This window comes from Balaenoptera musculus, chromosome 10 (genome assembly GCF_009873245.2).
Source record: "Balaenoptera musculus isolate JJ_BM4_2016_0621 chromosome 10, mBalMus1.pri.v3, whole genome shotgun sequence".
Lineage (NCBI taxonomy): Eukaryota > Metazoa > Chordata > Mammalia > Artiodactyla > Balaenopteridae > Balaenoptera > Balaenoptera musculus.
Genome location: NC_045794.1, coordinates 30,292,032 through 30,315,080, shown reverse-complemented (window position 1 = coordinate 30,315,080; position 23,049 = coordinate 30,292,032). Strand labels below are relative to the sequence as shown.

At 36.4% G+C, this 23,049-nt stretch overlaps 1 protein-coding gene across 1 annotated transcript; it reads left to right on the top strand.

Moving 5' to 3' along the window:
* Positions 1-20,741: 20,741 nt before the first annotated feature.
* LOC118902647 (GTP-binding nuclear protein Ran-like) lies at positions 20,742-21,163 on the top strand. The gene has a single exon (XM_036867229.1). It carries the CDS (start codon positions 20,777-20,779, stop codon positions 21,161-21,163), a length of 387 nt encoding a protein of 128 aa, XP_036723124.1. The 5' UTR covers positions 20,742-20,776.
* The last annotated feature ends 1,886 nt before the right edge of the window (positions 21,164-23,049 follow it).

Here is a 23,049-nt window from a genome sequence, read left to right as displayed (position 1 = left end):
TTTCTCATGGATTAATCCAATTTCTCAGATATTTATTTTTTAAACAGGAATATTATGACTATGAATACAGAGCTCTTTCTATCATATGACTTGGGTCCAAAATCAATACAAATACAAACATGAATATGATGTGGTCTCTGAGTCTGAGTAGCTCTAATAGAGGGGAGGAAGATCCATAAAAAGTAATTACTACCAGAATGAACACTGTAACAAAATAATGGAAGAGGAAATGTTCTCATAATAGTGAAAACCTTCTAAGATGAGCCATTAAAGTTGGATTTGATGAATAGAAGGTTGAAAAATGGTTTGTTGAGAAGGAAAAAAACAGACATACAAACTATGCAGGAAAGATATGGAGGAATAAAAGAACATAGCATGGACAAGGCATGGGGCAAATTTGGAATGGATGGATTTTCCTAGGATTAGAAGATGAATATAGTAAGGTAACTTGTATCCATAGCATGAAAGGCCTCATAGGACTTTGTTATGGGGTTTGGACTTAACTTTTAGACAGTGAGGAGTTATAAAAGAAGTTTAAACCTGGGTGTGACATAATTGAATTTGTCTTCCCAGATATTATTCAGTTTGCGTCAGCTCAGATTCTGATCTTGGTTTCCACCTCAAGGCTTTGAGTAACCACTGTTTGCCACCAGCCTCTATAGTTATGTCCAACAAGTGTCCATGACATGCCAACAGCTTTATGTAATCCCGAGTCAACCTTCCTCCTCCAAACACATACAGAGAAGCACACTTTGTACTTTTTGGTTATACACCGAACTGATGCTTTCCCTTGTATCTTTCTATATGTGCAAATCTCAAGTAGCGCTTTATATATCCTAAATCCTGTTCTTTCTATAAAGCCCCCTTGAACTAAAAAAAAAAATTGTAAAGCATCAGATTAGAAGTCATTCAGTTTAACTTCCTCATTCCATTCTATACTGAGTTCCTATAAAAATTTTGCAACTGTTTTGACTTATTTAGTTCTTAGTTGTATATTCTTATGCACAGTTCCCCTATAGTTTCATTTGTAAGTCTTATTGCCACGAAGATTTTTTAATAACTATATGCCTTTAATACAGTGATTTAATTTTAGAAGCAAAACTGAAAAATGGTATCACTAATTGCCTATGCAGCTCAAAATGTCATTATTAATAACGAAAATTCAAACTATGTATTTTTGTAAGAGTAATTCCAGGAGTTTGGATATATGATCAAGAGTACAGAAACAATGGCTGTCTTTAATTATTTGTGACGCAATTGTTGCAGATATGGCTTGCAACAGAAAGCAAGGAGACTTTGCAGAGTTCTGGTAACAGGTTAAATTAATTGAACTCCAAATTAAAGTCACTTCTGTTCATTACTAAAAAGATTCTCTATTCAACCTCTCGCCTGAACACATTGAAACTCTCCTTTTGTTGTGAATGACATGTATTCAGGTGTCACTCAGAGTTGGGAAACACCCCTTTTGACTGGTGCTTAGGAAACATTTAGGGCTTCTGGACTGAACAAAAGTGTTCTTTCCAAATACAGTAAGTTCCCTACATACGAACCTTCAAATTGTGAGCTTTCAAAGATGCGAACATGCATTCACATGAAGAGATTCACGACACAGGAAATGGCAAACAGATTTTCTTTATTTGAGGAGGCACTGTTAGTTTTTGAGGCACAGGACCCGAATGTAGAATGGGACACAAAGGTTGCAGCAGCCTTTCAGAATTGAATCCAGTGCTACCGTGTCATCTATGACAAGAAGAAAAGAGCTACTACCCAGACATCACTGGATCTTTTCTTTCAAGAGGGTAGATGGAATTGAATCCAGCAAGGAACTGGAACCTATGCTGTCAACATCAGGTGTGAGTGAAACTGCAGCTTGACCTCCATCCCCTATTGCTGATGATCCTTCAGCTCTACCATCTCCCACCTCCTCCCCCTTCTAGTCAGTAACTCTTCTTGCCTGTTCACTTGATGCCAGCCCCTGTATTCCAGCTGTTGTACTGTACTACTGTACTTTTCAAGGTACTGTACTGTAAGATTAAAAATGTTTTCTTTATTTTTTTGTGTTTTTTATGTATTATTTGTGTGAAAAGTATTACAAACCTATTACAGTACAGTACTATATAGCTGATTGTGTTAGTTGGGTACCTAGGCTAACTTTGTTGGACTTAGGAACAAATTGGACTTATCAACACACTCTTGGAACAGAATTCATTCATACGTAGGGGACTTGCTGTAGTGGGATATGACAAATCAATTTTGATTTTAAGCTTTGAATTAAAAAAAGAATTATTTAGATAATCTAGAATGGAAAAGTGTAAGATGAATATGAATTTGAAAGTGTTACTCAGTAATATTTATTCGGTGGGCTTATGTACATGGCACTACTCTAGGCAATGTTTATAATTAAGTTTTCAATGAATTGTGTGCAGTGGTTTTTATAATTAAATCAAGGGGGAAAAAGAGTCAATAACATCAGACTCTTCAGAGTTTGAAGCATAGGAAAAAAAAACCTAGAGAAAAATTAAGAAAAAAGAGAAAAAAAAGGATTTGCTGAAATTCATTTTTAAGAAGTGATAAATTCAACTACAAAAGCACCTGAAACTTCTTTGCAACAAAAAGTCTATAAGGAGAGAACTGGGTGTTTGCGTGGCAGTGGCCGGGGTGCGCAGGCCCAGAAGGGGCTGGCTCAGGTTCTTCTCCAGGGCCGTGGAGGCTTTCACAGCACCCGGGGTTTCACCCCACTCATCTTGGGACGGCGTCTGCATGTCCTGAAAGAGGGTTTCCCATCGTCCTGCGCCGCACTGCTTTTGCATCTTCAAGAGATGCTGGGTGCCCTGGCGCTTCTCCTCAGCCCACTGGTGGAGGTGCCCACGGCCAACAGAGGCTGAAGTAGAAGCATGGGGAGAGGGGTGATAGAAGCAGAGAGAAAGAGAAACTCTTTAAGATTGCGAAAGAATGATGGTCTTTGGTTTGTTCTTCACATAGCAGAGACCCATGCCCAGCTCCCTTGAAGCACCCTGGGGAAGAGCTTGGAGAGGAAAGACTGTGTGGTGCCCCTAGACAGACTGGACTTTAGCCTCTGGGCCTTTCAGCCCTGGCAAAGAGTTCTGTGCAAGCTTGGCAGGAATCAGCAGAGCTGCCTGAGCTTAAGGGAGTGGAAGAGCTCAGACAATGAGCACACGGATGGTGATTGGTGTGGACTGAAGACAAGAGGGCTTCATCCAACTGACGTGATCTAGTGGATTAACCAAGATGGCAGAGTAGAAGGACGTGCTCTCACTCCCACTTGCGAGAGCACCAGAATCACAACTGGCTGCTGGACAATCATCAACAGGAAGACACTGGACTTCACCAAGGAGGATACCCCACGTCCAAGGACAGAGGAGAAGCCACAGTGAGACGGTAGGAGGGGTGCAATCAGAGTAAAATCAAACCCCATAACTGCTGGGTGGGTGATTCATAGACTGGCGAACACTTATACCACAGAAGTCCACCCACTGGAGTGAAGGTTCTGAGCCACACGTCAGGCTTCCCAACCTGGGAGTCCGGCAACAGGAAGAGGAATTCATAGAGAATCATACTTTGAAGCCTAGTGGGAATTGATTGCAGGACTTCGACAGGACTGGGGGAAACAGAGACCCCACTCTTGGAGGGCACACACAAAGTAGTGTGTGCATCGAGACCCAGGGAAAGGAGCAGTGACCCTGGGGGAGACTGAACCAGACCTACCTGCTAGTGTTGGAGGGTCTCCTGCAGAGGCGGGGGGTGGCTCTGTTTCACCATGGGGACAAGGACACTGGCAGCGGAGTTTCTGGGAAGTACTCCTTGGCATGAGCCTTCCCAGAGTCTGCCATTAGCCCCACCAAAGAGCCCAGGTAGGTTCCAATGTTGGGTTGCCTCAGGCAAAACAACCAACAGGGAGGGAACCCAGCCCCACCCATCAACAGTCAAGTGGATTAAAGTTTTACAGAGCTCGGACCTCCACAGCAACAGTCAGCTCTACCCACCACCAGAGCCTCCCATCAAGCCTCTTAGATAGCCTCAACCACCAGAGGGCAGACAGCAGAAGCAAGAAAAACTACAATCCTGCAGCCTGTGGAACAAAAACCACATTACAGAAAGATAGACAAGATGAAAAGGCAGAAGGCTATATACCAGATGAAGGAACAAGAAAAAACCCCAGAAAAACAACTAAATGAAGTAGAGATAGGCAACCTTCCAGAAAAAGAATTCAGAATAATGATAGTGAAGATGATCCAGGACCTTGGAATAAGAATGGAGGCAAAGATTGAGAAGATGCAAAAAATGTTTAACAAAGACCTAGAAGAATTAAAGAACAAACAAACAGAGATGACCAATACAATAACTGAAATGAAAACTACACTAGAAGGAATCAATAGCAGAATAACTGAGGCAGAAGAACGGATAAGTGACCTGGAAGACAGAATGGTGGAATTCACTGCTGCAGAACAGACTAAAGAAAAAAGAATGAAAAGAAATGAAGACAGCCTAAGAGACCTCTGGGGCAACATTAAACATAACAACATTCACATTATAGGGGTCCCAGAAGGAGAAGAGAGAGAGAAAGGACCAGAGAAAATATTTGAAGAGATTATAGTGGAAAACTTCCCTAACATGGGAAAGGAAATAGCCACCCAAGTCCAGGAAGCACAGAGAGTCCCATAAAGGATAAACTCAAGGAGAAACACGCCGAGACACATAGTAATCAAAGTGGCAAAAATTAAAGACAAAGAAAAATTATTGAAAGCGGCAAGGGAAAAACGACAAATAACATACAAGGGAACTCCCATAAGGTTAACAGCTGATTTCTCAGCAGAAACTCTGCAAACCAGAAGGGAGTGGCATGATATACTTAAAGTGATGAAAGGGAAGAACCTACAACCAAGATTACTCTACCCGGCAAGGATCTCATTTAGATTTGATGGAGAAATCAAAAGCTTTACAGACAAGCAAAAGCTAAGAGAATTCAGCACCACCAAACCAGCTCTACAACAAATGCTAAAGGAACTTCTCTAAGTGGGAAACACAAGAGAAGAAAAGGACCTACAAAAACAAACCCAAAACAATTAAGAAAATGGTCATAGGAACATACATATCGATAATTACCTTAAACGTGAATGGATTAAATGCTCCAACCAAAAGACACAGGCTTGCTGAATGGATACAAAAACAAGACCCATATATATGCTGTCTAGAAGAGACCCACTTTAGACCTAGGGACACATATAGACTGAAAGTGAGGGGATGGAAAAAGATATTCCATGCAAATGGAAATCAAAAGAAAGTTGGAGTAGCAATACTCATATCAGATAAAGTAGACTATAAAAAAAAGAATGTTACGAGAGACAAGGAAGGACGCTACATAATGATCAAGGGATCAATCCAAGAAGAAGATAGAACAATTATAAATATATATGCACCCAACATAGGAGCACCTCAATATATAAGGCAACTGCTAACAGGTATAAAAGAGGAAACTGACAGTAACACAATAATAGTGGGGGACTTTAACACCTCACTTACACCAATGGACAGATCATCCAAAATGAAAATAAATAAGGAAACAGAAGCTTTAAATGACACAATAGACCAGATAGATTTAATTGATATTTATAGGACATTCCATCCAAAAACAGCAGATTATACGTTCTTCTCAAGTGCGCACGGAACATTCTCCAGGATACATCACATCTTGGGTCACAAATCAAGCCTCAGTAAATTTAAGAAAATTGAAATCATATCAAGCATCTTTTCTGACCACAATGCTATGAGATTAGAAATGAATTACAGGGAAAAAACCGTAAGAAACACAAACACATGGAGGCTAAACAATACGTTACTAAATAACCAAGAGATCACTGAAGAAATCAAAGAGGAAATAAAAAAATACCTAGAGACAAATGACAATGAAAACACGATGATCCAAAACCTATGGGATGCAGCAAAAGCAGTTCTAAGAGGGAAGTTTATAGTTATACAAGCCTACCTGAAGAAAAAAGAAAAATCTCAAATAAACAACCTAACCTTACACCTAAAGCAATTAGAGAAAGAAGAACAAAAAAACCCCAAAGTGAGCAGAAAGAAAGAAATCATAAAGATCAGACCAGAAATAAATGAAATAGAAACAAAGAAAACAATAGCCAAGATTAATAAAACTAAAAGCTGGTTCTTTGAGAAGATACAGAAAATTGATAAGCCATTAGCCAGACTCATCAAGAAAAAGAGTGAGAGGACTAAAATCAATAAAATCAGAAATGAAAAAGAATTTACAACAGACACTGCAGAAATACAAAGCATCCTAAGAGACTACTACAAACAACTCTATGCCAATAAAATGGACAACCTTGAAGAAATGGACAAATTCTTAGAAAGGTATAACCTTCCAAGACTGAACCAGGAAGAAACAGAAAATATGAACAGACCAATCACAAGTAATGAGTTTGAAACTGTGATTAAAAATCTTCCAACAAACAAAAGCCCAGGACCAGATGGCTTCACAGGTGAATTCTATCAAACATTTAGAGAAGAGCTAACACCTATGCTTCTGAAACTCTTCCAAAAAATTGCAGAGGAAGGAACACTCCCAAACTCATTCTATGAGGCCACCATCACCCTGATACCAAAACCAGACAAAGACACTACAATAAAAGAAAATAACAGACCAATATCACTGATGAATATAGATGCAAAAATCCTCAACAAAATACTAGCAAACAGAATCCAACAACACATTAAAAGGATCATACACCACGATCAAGTGGGATTTATCCCAGGGATGCAAGGGTTCTTCAATATACGCAAATCAATCAACGTGATACACCATATTAACAAACTGAAGAATAAAAACCATATGATCATCTCAATAGATGCAGAAAAAGCTTTTGACAAAATTCAACACCCATTTATGATAAAAACTCTCCAGAAAGTGGGCATAGAGGGAACCTACCTCAACATAATAAAGGCCATATATGACAAACCCACAGCAAACATCATTCTCAATGGTGAAAAACTGAAAGCATTTCCTCTAAGATCAGGAACGAGACAAGGATGTCCACTCTCACCACTATTATTCAACATAGTTTTGGAAGTCCTAGCCACGGCAATCAGAGAAGAAAAAGAAATAAAAGGAATACAAATTGGAAAAGAAGTAAAACTGTCACTGTTTGCAGATGACATGATACTATACATAGAGAATCCTAAAACTGCCACCAGAAAACTGCTAGAGCTAATTAATGAATATGGTAAAGTTGCAGGATACAAAATTAATGCACAGAAATCTCTTGCAATCCTATACACTAAGGATGAAAAATCTGAAAGAGAAATTATGGAAACCCTCCCATTTACCATTGCAACAAAAAGAATAAAATACCTAGGAATAAACCTATCTAGGGAGCAAAACACCTGTATGCAGAAAACTATAAGATACTGATGAAAGAAATTAAAGATGATACCAACAGATGGAGAGATATACCATGTTCTTGGATTGGAAGGATCAATATTGTGAAAATGACTATACTACCCAAAGCAATCTACAGATTCAATGCAATCCCTATCAAATTACCAATGGCATTTTTTACGGAGCTAGAACAAATCATCTTGAAATTTGTATGGAGACACAAAAGACCCCGAATAGCCAAAGAAGTCGTAAGGGAAAAAAGAAGGAGCTGGAGGAATCAGACTCCCTGACTTCAGACTATACTACAAAGCTACAGTCATCAAGACAATATGGTAGTGGCACAAAAACAGAAACATAGATCAATGGAACAAGATAGAAAGCCCAGAGATAAACCCATGCACCTATGGTCAACTAATCTATGACAAAGGAGGCAAAGATACACAATGGAGAAAAGATAGTCCCTTCAATAAGTGGTGATGGGAAAACTGGAGAGCTACATGTAGAAGAATGAAATTAGAATACTCCCTAACACCATACACAAAAATAAACTCAAAATGGATTAGAGACCTATATGTAAGACTGGACAGTATAAAACTCTTAGAGGAAAACATAGGAAGAACACTCTTTGACATAAATCACAACAAGATATTTTTTGATCCACCTCCTAGAGTAATGGAAATAAAAACAAAAATAAACAAATAGGACCTAATGAAACTTCAAAGCTTTTGCACAGCAAAGGAAACCATAAACAAGACGAAAAGACAACCCTCAGAATGGGAGAAAGTATTTGCAAACGAATCAACGGACAAAGGATTAATATCCAAAATATATAAACAGCTCATTCAGCTCAATATTAAAGAAATAAACACCCCAATCCAAAAATGGGCAGAAGACCTAAATAGACATTTCTCCAAAGAAGACATACAGACGGCCATGAAGCACATGAAAAGATGCTCAACATCACTAATTATTAGAGAAATGCAAATCAAAGCTACAATGAGGTATCACCTCATACCAGTTAGAATGGGCATCATCAGAAAATCTACAAACAACAAATGCTGGAGAGGGTGTGGAGAAATGGGAACCCTCTTGCACTGTTGGTGGGAATGTAAATTGATACAGCCACTATGGAGAACAATATGGAGGTTCCTTAAAAAACTAAAAATAGAATTACCATATGACCCAGCAATCCCACTACTGGGCATGTACCCAGAGAAAACCGTAATTCAAAAAGAACCATGCATTCGAATGTTCATTGCAGCACTATTTACAATAGCCAGGTCATGGAAGCAACCTAAATGCCCATCAACAGACGAATGGATAAAGAAGAGGTGGTACATATATACAATGGAATATTACTCAGCCATAAAAAGGAACGAAACTGAGTCATTTGTTGAGACGTCGATGGTTCTAGAGACTGTCATACAGAGTGAAGTAAGTCAGAAAGAGAAATACAAATATCGTATATTAACGCATGTATGTGGAACCTAGAAAAATGGTACAGATGAGCCGGTTTGCAGGGCAGAAGTTGAGACACAGATGTAGAAAACAGACACATGGACACCAAGGGGGTAAACTGCGGTGGGGTGGGGATGGTGGTGTGCTGAATTGGGCGACTGGGATTGACATGTATACACTGATGTGTATAAAATTGATGACTAATAAGAACCTGCAGTATAAAAAAACAAACAAACAAAACAACTAATACTAAACTTTCATTGGGTTATTTGTATGGAAATATGTTAATATAAATGTTTCAGACATTACATGAAATTTCTAAAAATCTTATATGTTCTGGTATAATGTTATAAGTCATAATCCTAGTTATTACTTTAAAATGTATATCTCAGAAATAACTAATTTTCTTGTCAACTGCATTATTATGAACTTTCATCAAATCTTTAACCGTGGTCATTTTTAAGTCTTTTGTCATTTACAGACAGTTCTGTGTGTACTATGATGGTTTTGCAAATATGTTCCTATAAAAGGGGTTCATCTTCAAGAAATTCATGGAAAAGACTCTGACAAGTACAGGTTTCTGGTAACTGACTGTACTGCTGAACTGAATGTATAAGCATTTTCAGAACTCTAATGAAAAACTGATGATTTCATAAAAGTGCTAACAAAAGATCAAAATAAAAAAAAATAATTAATTACATGGGACTGAGTGAACTGATGAGGATGAGTATAATTTTTGTGACTTTCTGTTTGAATTAAAAAAAAAAAATCCCACAAGGACTCAGAGGCAAAGAATATACAAATCAATTTTCACTGCAAAGTAAAAAAGCTGTTACAGTGGAGGATTACTGGACTGAATGTCAATATTATGACATAGTATGAGTGTGTTTCATGTTTGGTAATTGCAATCATTGTTGCTTTTGTTGTGGTCATCCATGTACAATCCTTGGTGTCAGTCTATCTCTTGTAAAAATAAAATAGAGTGTGTGTGTGTGAAAAAAAAGTCTATAAGGAAACTAAAAAGTAAATAACAAAATAAAAATATTTACAGCATACATAACTGAGAAAAAGCAAATTTTATTACCATACAAAAGGCTCTTAAAATTCAACAAAAGGACAAATAATCCACTAGAAAAATGGACAAATATTATGAAGAAACACTTTATACCACAGGAAATACAAATGCTCAATAAACATATAAGATATGGTCAACCTCAAACACATTAAAGAAGGCAAAACAAAACAAGATTTTTTTACTTATCAGATTCATAAAGATTAAAAAATGTGATCATACCATGTGTTCACAAGACAGCCTCAAACACTATTAGAGGATAGTATATTAAAAATATGTATATAACATCACTGGAGATAATTCGGTAGTACCTCTCAAAATTTTAAATGTAAACACTCTTTAAGGCAACACTCCTACAATTAGAAACATACTGTGTGTACACCCATGTATAGAAAGATACATACATTTTCAGGAATGTTTGCTGTGGCACTATAATAGCAATAAGTTGTAAAAACCTAAAAGTCTATCAGTGGAGAACTTGTTATTTACTGCCATAAAGTAAGATAATCTGCAGACATTAAAAATATATATTATAGACAGTTAGATAGATAGAGATGTCAGAGAGAGAGAGAGATGTGGAAAGATGCCCAAGAATTATTATTAAGACAAAACAGGTTGAAGAATTATGGGTATAGTATGGTTGCACTTGTATTTTTTTTAAAAAAAGGTAGAGACGAGAGCACAAGCAACAAAAGAAAAAAATAGAGACAGAACTTCATCAAAATCAAGACATTTTTTGTTTCAAAGGACATCATCAAGAAAGTAAAAAGACAACCCACAGAATGGGAGAAAATATGTGCAAATCATCTATATAATAAGGGATTTGTAACCAGAATATATAAAGAACTCTTATAATTCAATAATAAAGACAACCTAATTAAAAATGGGCAAAGGCTCTAAACAGACATTTCTCCAAAGAAGATATACAAATGGCTAATTAGCACATGAAAAGATGTTCAACATCATTAGTCATCAGAGAAATGCAAAGCAAAATCATAATGAGATACTATTTTTACCCCCATTAGAATGGGTAAAATAAAAGATGGGCAACAAGTGTTTGTGAGGATGTGGAAAATTGGAACTCTCAAACACTGCTGATGGGGTTGTAAGATTATGCAATCATATGGAAAACAGTTTGTTTCTCAAAATGTTAAACATAGAGTTTACCATCTGCTACAGCAATTCCACTCCTAGGTATATACCCAAGAGAATTGAAAGTAGATGTTCACACAAAACCTGTACACGATTGTTCATAGCAGCATTATTCATAATAGCCAAAAGTGGAAACTGAAATGTCTATCAACAACAAAATATGGTATAGCCATACAATGGAATACTTATATAACCCTAAAAAGGATGGAACATGGTGTATCTTCTACAACATAGATGAACCTTGAAAACACCTCGCTAAGTAAAAGAAGCCAGACACAAAAGGCCTCATGTTGCATGATCGCATTTATATGAAATGTCCAGAATAGATAAATCCATAGAGATGGAAAGTAGATTAGTGGTTGCCACGGGTAGGGATAGTGGGAGTGGGAATGACTGATAATTTGTATAGTGTCTTTTCTGGGAGTAATAAAATATTCTGGAATTTTCTTTATGGCTTTACAACCTTGTAGATATATTAAAAATCACTGACTTGTAAACTTTAAAAAATTGAATATTAAATTATTCAAATCATATCTCAGTAAACCTATTTTTAAAAGGTAATGGTATAGAGATTTATGTATAATCTGAATTTGTTAGTTTATTGAACTTGGTAAAATGCAAGCAGGAAACTTTACTTATTCTTCCCCCTAGACCTCAAACAAGTTCTATAAAGTCTTCCATTTTGGACACTATCTCAGGCCGAGTCCCTTAACTTTTCCCTGTCATTAACATGAATTACCAAAAAGCCTCATTTGTAAGCGTCATAAAGTCCAGTCCAATCTAATATTAAGAATTTAATCTTATCCAGGTCAAAGCTTCCCTCCTCCCCCTTCATTCTTTACTCTTCTAACTTATGTTTCTACCCTTTCATCCCTTCTCTCTCTACTACCTCTAGCTCCTGCTTCTGTGATGCCATTATCATCTGGCAGAAGTTCAGATGCTGGCTTTTCTTTCTTGGACTGCTTTTGTGAGCTCCCTGGACAGCTCTCCCCATTCCCACTGCCCAGCACCCTCATTTATACTATGTTCCCTCAGACAAACCTCAGCTTCTCAGATCCTACCCACTCACCCTGTTTCTGTTGTGGTTCCCTCACCTTCCATGGCTGTCTTCTTGGGTAGGATTCTTTCAGGATGATTCAGTCTTCTTTGGCACAGGCTTAACTCACAGAAAAGTTCTGAAAGTACGGGTTTCTCTTCCACTACAGGGACTCTCTGATCAGGGTCAACCTCTTTCTTTTAACCTTTTGAAAAATTGAGAAATATAACATACCAAGAAATACCATATATAATGTATATGTACACTTCGGAGAAAAGTAATAGTAATAATAAAATTGACAGCCATATACACACCTCCTAGATGCTCTCCTAAGAAAGGAACTGTTGCTAAGAGTTCTCATCACAAGGAAAAAATATTTGTGTTCTTTTCTTTTTTTCTTTTGTGTATGTAAGAGATGATGGGTGTTAACCAAACTTATTGTGGTAATCATTTAATAATACATGTAAGTCAAGTCATTATGCTGTACATATTAAACAGTGCTGTATGTCAATTGTATCTCAATAAAACTAGGGGGGGAAGGAAAGAGAACATTGACAATTTCTTTGAATCCCTCTGTATTTTTCGTTAATCTATTTTTAACATTTTAAAATAGTTATATATATATATATATACACACACACACACACACACACACACACACACACACACACATACAATATGTTGTATAGCTGAACCTGCTTTTGAATTTTATATGAATGGAATCATACTCTAGACCCTGGAACCAGATTGCCCATTCCTATTACTGGATGTGTGCCATTGGGCAGTTACTTAACCTTTCTATGCCTCAGTTTCTGCATCTCTAAACTGAAGCCAATAATAGTGTTTACATTGTTGAATTGTTTAGAGAATTAAGTGAATCAATAATCATCAAATATCTGGTCCAACACTGGTAATTATATGTTAAAAATGTTTGTTAAATAAAATAAAAACTGTGTGTATTCTACTATATCTTTTTATTTTTTTTTATTTGACATCATTTTTTTTAAACATTTACATGTTATACCGAAGGCAGGGGTTCATTTTTAAATTTCTCTGTTTAACATTCTAGTGTACCATAATTTATTCTACTCTCCATTGATATTTGAGATATTTCCAAATTGATACTATTTAAGACATTCATATCCTTTGATCATCTTTATCTTTACCATTTTCTGGCTTTTGCTACATAAATAATGATACCTTATGTATTCCTATTATTGGAATATGGCATCCTAATTAATTGTCAATTTTATGTAAGCAAGTAACTTTTCCCAGGTTTTTGCTTACCTTTACTTTTTTTATAATGTGTTTGAATTTAACTAAGCAAAATTTTTAATATTTTATTTTGAGGTAATTGTTGATTCACCGATTCTGTATTTTGATAGAGAGGTTCTTAATTATAATGTAGTCAAATTTATCAATATTTACCATTATGGTTGGTTTTTTTTTAGTCCTATTTAAGAAATCCTTCCCTATCTGAGATCATGAATACTGTCTCCTATATTATCTTCCAAAATATTTATAATTTTGCCTTTTATATTTACATCTTTAATGTGCCTGAATTTATTATGTTTTTTAGTATATTGTGAAGGTGGAGTCCACTTTCATATTTTTTCTTATTCACAATCTATCTAATGCCATTTATGGGAAAGTTCGTGCTTTCTCCACTTATCTCCAGTGCCATCTCTGTCACTGATTAAATGTCTACAAATTGTGGGTCTTTCTCTGAGGTTTGTAATCAAATCATTCTTTCTCCTTAATGAAATTTTATGTGTTACTAGTATTTAGAGATGTGACTGACTTCTCAATGATGATTTCTAGCTGCCAGCCTTGTTAATACTAATAATTTGTCTATAGATTATTTTATGTTCTCAATACTGACAGTCAGCTACAAATAATGACAGTTTTATTTCTTTCTTGCCAACCTTGATACATTTTATTTCTTTTTCTGGCCAGATTGCAGCTGCTAGGATCTTCAGGACAGTGTTGAAGAGAAGAGCCATTGCGGGGAGTGGCCAAGATGGTGGAGTGTGAAGACCCCTCTCATGGGCACACCAAAATTTCAACTACTTATAGAGCAACTACTGATGAGAAAAACTGGAACACCAGCAGAAAAGACCTTCTACAACTAAAGATATATAAAAGGAACCATAACGAGATGGGTAGGAGGTATGGAGATATGGTGTAGTCAAGACCAATACACCCAAGTGGGCAACTCACAAACAGGAGGATAATTATAATTGCAGAGGTTGTTCCCAAAGAGCAAGGAGTCCAAGCCCCAAAGTGGGCTCCCCAGCCCTGGAGTCCTGTACCGGGAAGATGAATACCCAGAACATTTGGCTTTGAAGGTCAGTGGGGCTTATTTTCAGGAGAGCCAGAGGGCTGTGGGAAATAAGAGACTTGACTCTTAAAGGACACACACAAAATCTCACACACTCCGGGACCCAGGGCAGAAGCAGTAATTTGAAAGGAGCCTGGGTCAGATCCACCTGCTGATCTTGGAAAGCCTCCTGGAGAGGCAGGAGGCAAAAGTGATACAGGCAGCAGCTATTTTGGGAAGCTTGTTCTATCACGTGGACACTGGTGCTGGCAAGTGCCATTGTGGAATCATCCCTCTAGTTTATTAGTGCCAGCCCCTTTCACTAGCTTGTGGGCACGAGTGCTGGGACACCTCAGCCCCACCCACCAGACCTGGTGCTTTAAGAACCCCTGAGCCCAGAGCTCCTGAGACCCAGCCCTGCACACCAGTGGCCTGGCACTAGCCCCAAGACAATACTCATCCACCAGTGACCTGGCACTAGCCCTCAGACCCCCTGGCCTCAGCCCTGCCCACCAGTGGGCTGACACCAGCTCCAGGACCCACCAGCTCTGGGACACCTTGGGACCCTCAGTCAGCCATGGCAGAATCCAGCCTCATCCACCTGCTGACTGACACCAGCTCCAGAACCCCCAGAGCCCTGCAGCGAGAGACCTTGGAACAGGGTTCCAACCACCAGTGAGCCTACTCTAGCTATGGGACCTGCCAGGACTCAGCTCCACCAAAGAGCAGGCCAACACAAGGCTCATGACCCTCTGGAGCCCCAGTCCAACCCACCATCAGTCCAATCCCAGCTCTGAGACACCCTGGCTTCTCAGCCAGCCACCCCAGTATTCAGCCCCACTCATCAGCTGGCCAACACCAGCTTTGGGACACAACAGACACCATAGTCATTGGCCTCAGGAAGCAGCCCTATGCACCAGCAGGCAAACAATATATCTGGGACCCCCAGCAATGCAATCACCCACACCAGAATCTGGGTCTGCCCACCAGTGGGCCAGCAATAACCCTGGGACCCCTGAAACTTCTCAGCCAGCAGTCTTGTGGCCCAGCCCAGCCCATAAGCATATATGCTGATTAAGTGGACAATCTAAAATGGACAAATTCCTGGAAATGTACAGTGTTCCAAGACTGAACCAGGAAGAAATAGAAAATATGAACAGACAAATTACCATTAATGAAATTGAATTAGTAATAAAACAAATCCTCCAAAAGTCCAAGAACAAATGGCTTCATAGGTGAATTTTAGCAAATTTTTAAAAAAAAACAGACACCTATTCTTCTCAAACTATTCAAAAAAATTGCAGAGCAGGGAATGCTTCTAAACTCATTCTATAAAGTCAGCATCACTTTGATGCCAAAACCAGAGAAAGATATCACAAAAAAAGAAAATTACAGGCCAATATCACTGAAGAATATAGATGCAAAAATCTTCAACAAAATATTAGCAAACCAAATTCGACAATACATTAAAAGGATCATACACCATGATCAAGTGGGGTTTATCTCAGGGATGTAAATATGGTTCAATATCCACAAATCAATCAGTGTAATACACTACATTAACAAATTGAAATATAAAAAACATATGATCATCTCAATAGATGTGGAAAAAGCCTTTAACAAAATTCAACATCTATTTGTTAAAAATACTCAACAAATTGGGTATAGATGGAACACACCTTAGCATTATAAAGGCCATACATTTTAAAGGCCATACATGATAAGTCCACAACTGACATTATGTTAAATGAATGAATTTCCCCTCAGATCAGGAAAAAGACAAGGATGCCCATCCTTGCCACTTTTACTCAGCATAGTATTGGAAGTCCTAGTCACAGCAATCAGACAAGAAAAATAAATAAAAGGAATCCAACTGGAAAGGAAGAAGTAATACTGTCACTGTTTGCAGATGATATTATACATAGAAAATCCTCAAGATGCCACCAAAAAATAAAAAATAAAAACTAGAGCTGATCAGTGAATTCAGTAAACTTGCAGGATCTAAAATTAATATACAGAAATCTGTTGCATTTTGATACACTAAGAATGAACTATCAGAATGATAAATTAGGAAAACAAGCCCATTTACAATTTTTTAAAAATAATAAAATACCTCAGAATAAATCTAACTAAGGAAGTAATAGCCCTGTACTCAGAAAACTATGAGATGCTGTTGAAAAAAATTGAAGAGGACACAAACAGATGGAAAGATATACTTTGTTCATGGGTTGGAAGAATTAATATTGTTAAAATGACCACACTACTCAAGGCAATCTACAGAGTCAGTGCAATCCCTATCAAAATACCAATGGTATTTTTCACAGAACTAGAACAAATAATTCTAAAATTTGTATGGAAGCACAAAAGGCCCCACATAGCCAAAACAATCTTGAGAAAGCAGAACAAAGGTGGAGGTGTCATGCTCACTGATTTCAAACTATACTACACAGCTACAGTAATTAAAACAGTATATTACTTGCACAAACACAAGAAACATAGATCAATGGAACAGAATAAAGAGCCCAGAAATGAACCCACATTTATATGGACAATTAATCTATAACAAAGGAGGCAAGAATATACAATGGGATAAAGACAGCCTCTTCAATGAACAGTGTTGGGACAATTGGAGAACTACATCCAAAATAATCAAATGGGACTACTCTCTCACACCATGTGCAAAAACAAATTCAAAATGGATTAAAAACTTAAATGGAAGATCTGAAACTGTATAACTCCTAGAAGAAAACATAAGCAGTATTCTCTTTGACATCAGTCTTAGTAATATATTTTTGGATATGTCTCTTCAGGCAAGGAAATCAAAAGCAAAAAAAAAAAAAAAAAACAAATGGAACTACAACAAACTAAAAAGCTTTTGCACAGCAAAGGAAATCACCAACAAAATGAAAAGATTGTCTACAGAATGGGAGGAGATATTTGCAAATGACATATCTGATAAGGGGTTAATACCGTAAATATACAAAGAACTCATACAACTCAACATAAAAAAAAAAAAACCTCATTAGAAAATGGACAGAGGATCTGAGCAGAATTTTTCCCAAAGAAGACATACAGATGGGGACTTCCCTGTTGGTCCAGCAGTTAAGATTCCTTGCTCCCAATGCAGGGGGCCCGGGTTCAATCCCTGGTCTGGGAACTATATCCCACATGCTGCAACAAAGATCCCACATGCCACAATGAAGACCCCAAGTGTTGCAACTAAGACCAGAACAGCCAAATAAATAAAAATTTAAAAAAATATATATATACAGATGGCCAACAGGCACAAAGAAAGGTGCTCAACATCACTAATCATCAGGGAAATGCAAGTCAAAACCATAATGAGATACTACCTCACGCCTGTCAGAATAGCTATAATCAAAAAGACACTAAGTAACAACTGTTGATGAAGATGTAGATAAAAGGGAACACTTCTGCACTGTTGGTTGTAATGTAAATTGGTGCAGCCACTATGGAAAACATTGTGGATATTCCTCAAAAAATTAAGAATAGAACTATCACATGATCCAGCAATTCCATTCCTGGGTATTTGTCCAAAGAAAACAAAAACACTAGTTCCAAAAGATATATGCACCATTGTGTTCATTGCAGCACCATTTAGAATAGCCAATATGAAATCAACCTATGTGTTTATTGATAGATGAATGGATATAGAAGACGTAGTATACATATATACAATGGAATATTACTGAGCCATACAAAGAATGAATTTTTGCCATTTGTGATAACATGAATGAACATAGAGGGCATTACACTAAATGAAATAAATCAGACAGAAAGACAAATTCTGTATGATTTCACTTATATGTGGAATCTAAAAAATAAAACAAATGAACAAACATAACAAAGCAGAAACAGAACTATACACACAGAGAAAAAAACAGGTGGTTGCCTGAGGAGAGAGGGATGGGGGGAGGAAAGAAATAGGTGAGGGAGATTAAGAGGTACAAACTTCTAGTTGCAAAATAAATGAGTCACAGGTATGAAATGTACAGTGTGAGGAATATAGTCAATAACTATGTAATGTGTTTGTATGCTGGCATATCCTAACTAGACTTATCATGGTGATTATTTTGAAATGTACAGAAGTACCAAATCACTATGCTGTGTACCAGGAACTAACACAGTGTTGTAGGTCAATTCTACTTCAAAAATGAACAAACAAACAAACTGATGGGAAAAGAGATCAGATTTGTGGTTACCAGTCATGAGAGGTGAGAGGAGGGTGAACTGATTGGATGAAATCAGTCAAAAGGTACAAACTTCCAGTCGTGAGATAAATAAGTATTAGGGATGTAATTTACAGAAAGATAAATATTATTAACACTGATGTATGTTAGGTATGAAAGTTTTTAAGAGAGTAGATCCTAAGAGTTCTAATCAAAAGAAAACTTTTTTCTTTTTCTTTAATTTTGTATCTATATGAGATGTTCACTAAACTTATTGAATGTGATTACCATTTTATGGTGTGTGTAAGTCAAATCATTATATTTTAAACTTATACAGTACTGTATATCAATCATACCTCAATAAAACTGGAAGAAAAAAAAAGAACCATTAATGGACACCTTATCTTGCTTCTGATGTTAAGTAGAATACTTGCTATGTTTTGCATGTTTGTGTGTATGTGTGGATATATCTTTTGTAAAATTAAGAAAGTTTCTATTTATATTTTACTAAGAGCTTTTATCAAGAATTGTTAAATGTTATACAATGGTTTTTTCTGCATCTATTGCAATAATAGTAAGGTTTTCTACATTAAAATTTTAATACAGACACAGATATTCTACTACTGAACAAACTTTCTATTCCTCTAATTAAACCAACTTTAACTTCATATAACAGTATGACTTTAACTCCTTAACAGTATGTTTGGGAGCTTAATTCAAGTGCATTTAGAATTGATTCTTTAGTCAGGAGGGAGATTCAGGCTACAATTACCTTGTTTTGTATTCTTGTCTGAATTTGGTATCAAGCTCATACCATTTTTAATAAAGAAGTTGGGGAATGTTCCCCTTTTTATATTTTCTGAAAATACATTAAGGTCAAAATTATATGTTTCTTAAATTATTGGTGGGATTCATAAAATTATCTGGACCTAGGGTTTTCTTTATGATACTATTTTGATCTAGTGATTCAATTTCTTTTATTGCTACATGAGCATATAAATGTATTTCTTGCTTTATAACAACACAGATTTCTATTTTAGATTGGTAATTTCTATTTTTCTAGAGCATTGCCTATTTTACATATATTTCAAATTTTTTGCCATAAGGTTTTTAGAATACTTAAAATACCTCCTGTGTTTTTATTTTGTTCATTTATTCATTCCTAATCTTTTTGTTGTGACGTTTAATGTTTTTGATTAGAGTCTGTCAATTGCATTAACCATTCCAATTTTTTTGTTTATACTCTCTATCTTGTTTTCTATTTTAATTTGTGTCTGCTCTTTCCTTTATTTTATCCTTTCTTTCACTTTGAGTTCATTGTGTTGTTCTTTTTCTAATTTGTTAAGAAATGCTTAACAAATTAGAAATTTGTTGAAATGCTTATTGAAATTAGAAATGCTTACTGAAATGCTTATTTCATCAATTTTCAACTTTATTTTAATAAGACTTTAAGGCTATAAGTTTACCTTCACAAGTTCTGACAAGTAATATTTATATTTTTTTGCTTTAATTATAATATTTCTAAATTTCCATTAGAACTGTGTTTTTTAATTTCTAAAAGTTTGGAATTATTTTAATTATATTTATGTTATTATTTTCAACTTAATTGCATTGTAATTAGAGAATGTGGCATAAGAATTTCTCTATCTTGGTTTTTTGAAATGCCAATAATTACACATTTTATTATTTCTTTAGCTTTATGTTCACTTTTTTTCTTTGCTCATCATTCCTCTTGCATCTCATACCTTTCTGGGATTATTTCCCTCCCTCAAGTTTCTTTACTGAGTTTCTGTAGCACCCCAAACAGATGATATTAAAAATAGAGGAAAGAGAGATGGAGGTGGAGACACTTCTGGAAGTAACATCACAATAGAAGCCCAAGGAGAACCCCAAGTTCAGTTTAAGCTTGTATTGGTTGGTGATGGTGGTACTGGAAAAACTACAGTCCTGAAACGTCATCTGACTGGTGAATTTGAGAAGAAGTATGTAGCTACCTTGGGTGTTGAGGTCCACCCCTTTGTGTTCCATAAAAACAGAGGACCTATTAAGTTCAATATATGGGATACAGCTGGTCAGGAGAAATTTGTTGGACTGGGAGATGGCTATTATATCCAAGCTCAGTGTGCCGTTATGAATGTTTGATGTAACATCAAGAGTTACTTACAAGAACGTGCCTAACTGGCATAGAGATCTGGTACTACTATGTGAGAACATCCCCACTGTGTTGTGTAGAAACCAAATGGATATTAAGGACAGAAAATTTAAGGCAAAGTCAATTGTCTTCCACCAAATGAATAATCTTCAGTACTATGACATTTCTGCCAAAAGTAACTACAACTTTGAAAAGCCCTTCCTCTGGCTTGCTAGAAATCTGATCGGAGACCCTAACTTGGAGTTCGTCGCCATGTCTGCTCTCACCCCGCCAGAGGCGGTCATGGACCCAGCCACGGCAGCGCAGTATGAGCATTATCTAGAGGTTGTTCAGACAACTGCTCTCCCGGATGAAGATGATGACTTGTGAGAAAGTGAAGCTGGATCCCAGTGTCAGAAGTCTAGTTTTATAGGCAACTGTCCTGTGATGTCAGTAGTGCAGCGTGTTTGCCACTTTGTTACATAGTTAAGCAGAACATGTGTTTAATCTTTGGGATGCTGAAGGAGATGAATGGGCTTCGGAGTGAATGTGGCAGTTAAAAAAATACTTTCATTTTTTGGACCTGCATATTTAGCTGTTTTGGAACACAGTGGTTTCCTCCTTGAATTTCAAGTATAAGACTGTTACAGTCACATCACAATATTCAGTGCTGGAATCTTGTTTGTTACTGTCATTCCCATTCCTTTTTGTTTAGAATAAGAATAAAGTTGTATTTCAACTATCTTAAAAGAAAAGTAGAGGAAAGAATATCCATCAAACCTACAACGGAATAACCATTAGATTGACAGCTGCTCCAAGAACAATACTAGGTACCAAAAGATATTGAAATGACATTTTCAAAATGTTGATAAGAAATAACTAGCAAATTTAAAACTCTGTATCTCAGCGAAACTCTTTTAAAAGGAAGGAAAATAAAAATATTTTGAGCAAATAAAACCTGAAAAAATTTACTACCAACATAGGCAATATTTAAAAAGATGAAAAATTGATAATTTTCATGAATTATTGAAAGACATACATTTTCAGATTCAGGGAGCCAAAAGATCATAAGCAAGATAAATAAAAGTCAATCCATGACTTTCTCATTCTCTTTAATCATTCTGGGACCTAGAATGAAGCATATAAAAGGCCTTTTCACTTTATCCTTCATAGCTTTTAAGATCTCTTTAACTTTATTTCATCCTTTGTCTCTCTGTGCTATAGTTGTATTCTTTTTTTAGATTTATTTTCAAGGTCCATCCTTCTTTCTTCAGCTAGGTATAATTTACTGATCTATTGAGGTTTTAATTTTACTTATTAATATTTAGATTTCTAGAGCTTCTATTTGGTTCATTTTTAAATCTGATTAGCCAGTTTCAATAATCTTCTTTTATGTCCTCTTATTTTCATTTCCATTTACTATTTCTTGAAGTATATCATAGTTATTGAAGTATAAACATAGTTATTTTGTATTCTGTTTCTCATAATTTCTGTAACTGCAGTCCTTGCATATCTGACTCTTTAAATTGTTGACTTGGAGTTTTATGGGCCATACACGTAGGTCTCAGGCTTACGATTAGGAAATTTCAGGGTAGGTATCTTCTATCTAGATCCAAAAACAAAACATGGTCATATGGTCACAATCTTATGTTGTGTGGTGGGGTTTTCCCCAGTTTACTCAGTGAGGGTATCACTCTTTGCAGATCTTGGTCTCATGCGAGTTTTCTTCTCTCTGATATCTCACTATACATACTCAGACCCCAGACTTTGTCTCTTGTTCATGATCCAGGTGATTTATTAAAACCCAAATTCTGTCCACACTGATAGGTAGATAGTGCCAGGTTAAATCCCATCTCCAGTTCTCTTTTACTGCCATAGACTTATACCTTTTTGTTGTTTCTGGCCTCAGCTCAGTCATGCATTTAAATTTTTTATTTTATATATGTTTTATAAAAAAATACTATTTTTTAAGAGCACCTTTAGATTCACAAGTAAATTAAGAGGAAGGTACAGAGATTTCCCATATACTCCCTGCTTCCATACGTGCATGGTCTCCCTCACCAGAGTGGTACGTTTGTTACAGTTGATGAACCTACACATCATAATCTCCTAAGGTCCATGATTTACATTAGGGTTCACTCTTGGTGTTGTACGTTCTATGGGTTTGAACAAACAAATAATGTAAAATATATAATGTATAACATATAAAAAGTGTAATGACGTATATCTATCATTATAGTATCATACAGAATAAATTCACTGCCCTAAAATTCTCT